At 32.3% G+C, this 1,184-nt stretch overlaps 1 protein-coding gene across 1 annotated transcript in view; it reads left to right on the forward strand.

Annotated features, from left to right (window-relative positions):
• The window catches only part of NAA15 (N-alpha-acetyltransferase 15, NatA auxiliary subunit), a 70,123-nt gene that overhangs the window by 50,132 nt on the left and 18,807 nt on the right, over positions 1 to 1,184 (forward strand). Inside the window, exon 8 of the mRNA XM_019664048.1 lies at positions 355 to 568. Coding sequence (XP_019519593.1) covers positions 355 to 568 — 214 coding nt within the window. The remainder of the gene's footprint in view (positions 1 to 354; positions 569 to 1,184) is intronic.

Raw genomic sequence — 1,184 nt, forward strand, 5'->3', positions numbered from 1 at the left:
GTAAATCTGTATTGCACCATTATGTATACTACTAAATTATGTTTGATTTGTCATTATAGCTTTATTTAAATATGATTAAGGAAGGAATAAATATATATGTTTTAAAGCATCGAGTTTCCTTTTCATTGAACAAATAATTCAGTGCCTGGTGTATGCCATATACTTTGCCAGGGGATGGCCAATTATATTTGTTTATTTGATATGCAAAGTATTTATATTGAATGATTGTAGTTTTTAAATTATATTTTACTAATTTTTTCATGTCTAGGAAACAAGTAATTAAAAGGCTTTGATTTTTGTAGTTTTCTTAGACTTTGCTATACTTTAGTATAATAAAAAAGACAATTTTGTTAGCATTTTATAGAAATCACTGATGACCAGTTTGACTTTCATACATACTGTATGAGGAAGATTACCCTTAGATCATATGTGGACTTATTAAAACTAGAAGATGTACTTCGACAGCATCCATTTTACTTCAAGGCAGCAAGAATTGCTATAGAGATCTATTTGAAGCTTCATGACAACCCCCTTACAGATGAGAATAAAGAACACGAAGCTGATACAGGTATAATAAACAAAGATTACGTATTGTTTGCTGTGATATGTGTATCTGTATGTATGTTTTTCTGTAACAGATTTTTCCTGAGCTTTTTGTTAAGTATTTTGTGTGAAGATACTATAGTTCGTCCTTCACATCCATGGGTTTTGGAGCTGTGGATTGGTAATGGGGTGGGAGCATGGGTGAGGGGGGAGGGAATCCCAGAAAGTTGCAAAAAGTAAAACTTGAATTTGCCAAGCACTATACTGAATCCATGCAAATGAAGTGATATGTAGGCGTACCCTTCTGTAGCCCATATGCAAATATAGGTTATATGCAATAACTATGCCATTTTATATAAGGGACTTTAGCATCCATGGATTTTGGTTTCTGCGGAGGTCCTGGAACCAGTCCCTCAAGGATACTTAAGGATGACTGTATACATGCTTAGAAAACGACGATGGTCATTCTGGGAATTTCTTTAAGCAACAAAGAAATATACTGTTAACTGTATACTTTCAAAGGTTAAGTAAGAATTTAATTTGATCATTAGCTTTTAAGAAGTTGAATTTCATGAGTTTTGCATTTAATAATTGGTTTACCTTTTATTGTAAATTGCTAGCTACAATACTATAAATTGCTA

The sequence above is a fragment of the Hipposideros armiger genome, unplaced genomic scaffold (genome assembly GCF_001890085.2).
Source record: "Hipposideros armiger isolate ML-2016 unplaced genomic scaffold, ASM189008v1 scaffold_415, whole genome shotgun sequence".
Taxonomy (NCBI): Eukaryota; Metazoa; Chordata; class Mammalia; order Chiroptera; family Hipposideridae; genus Hipposideros; species Hipposideros armiger.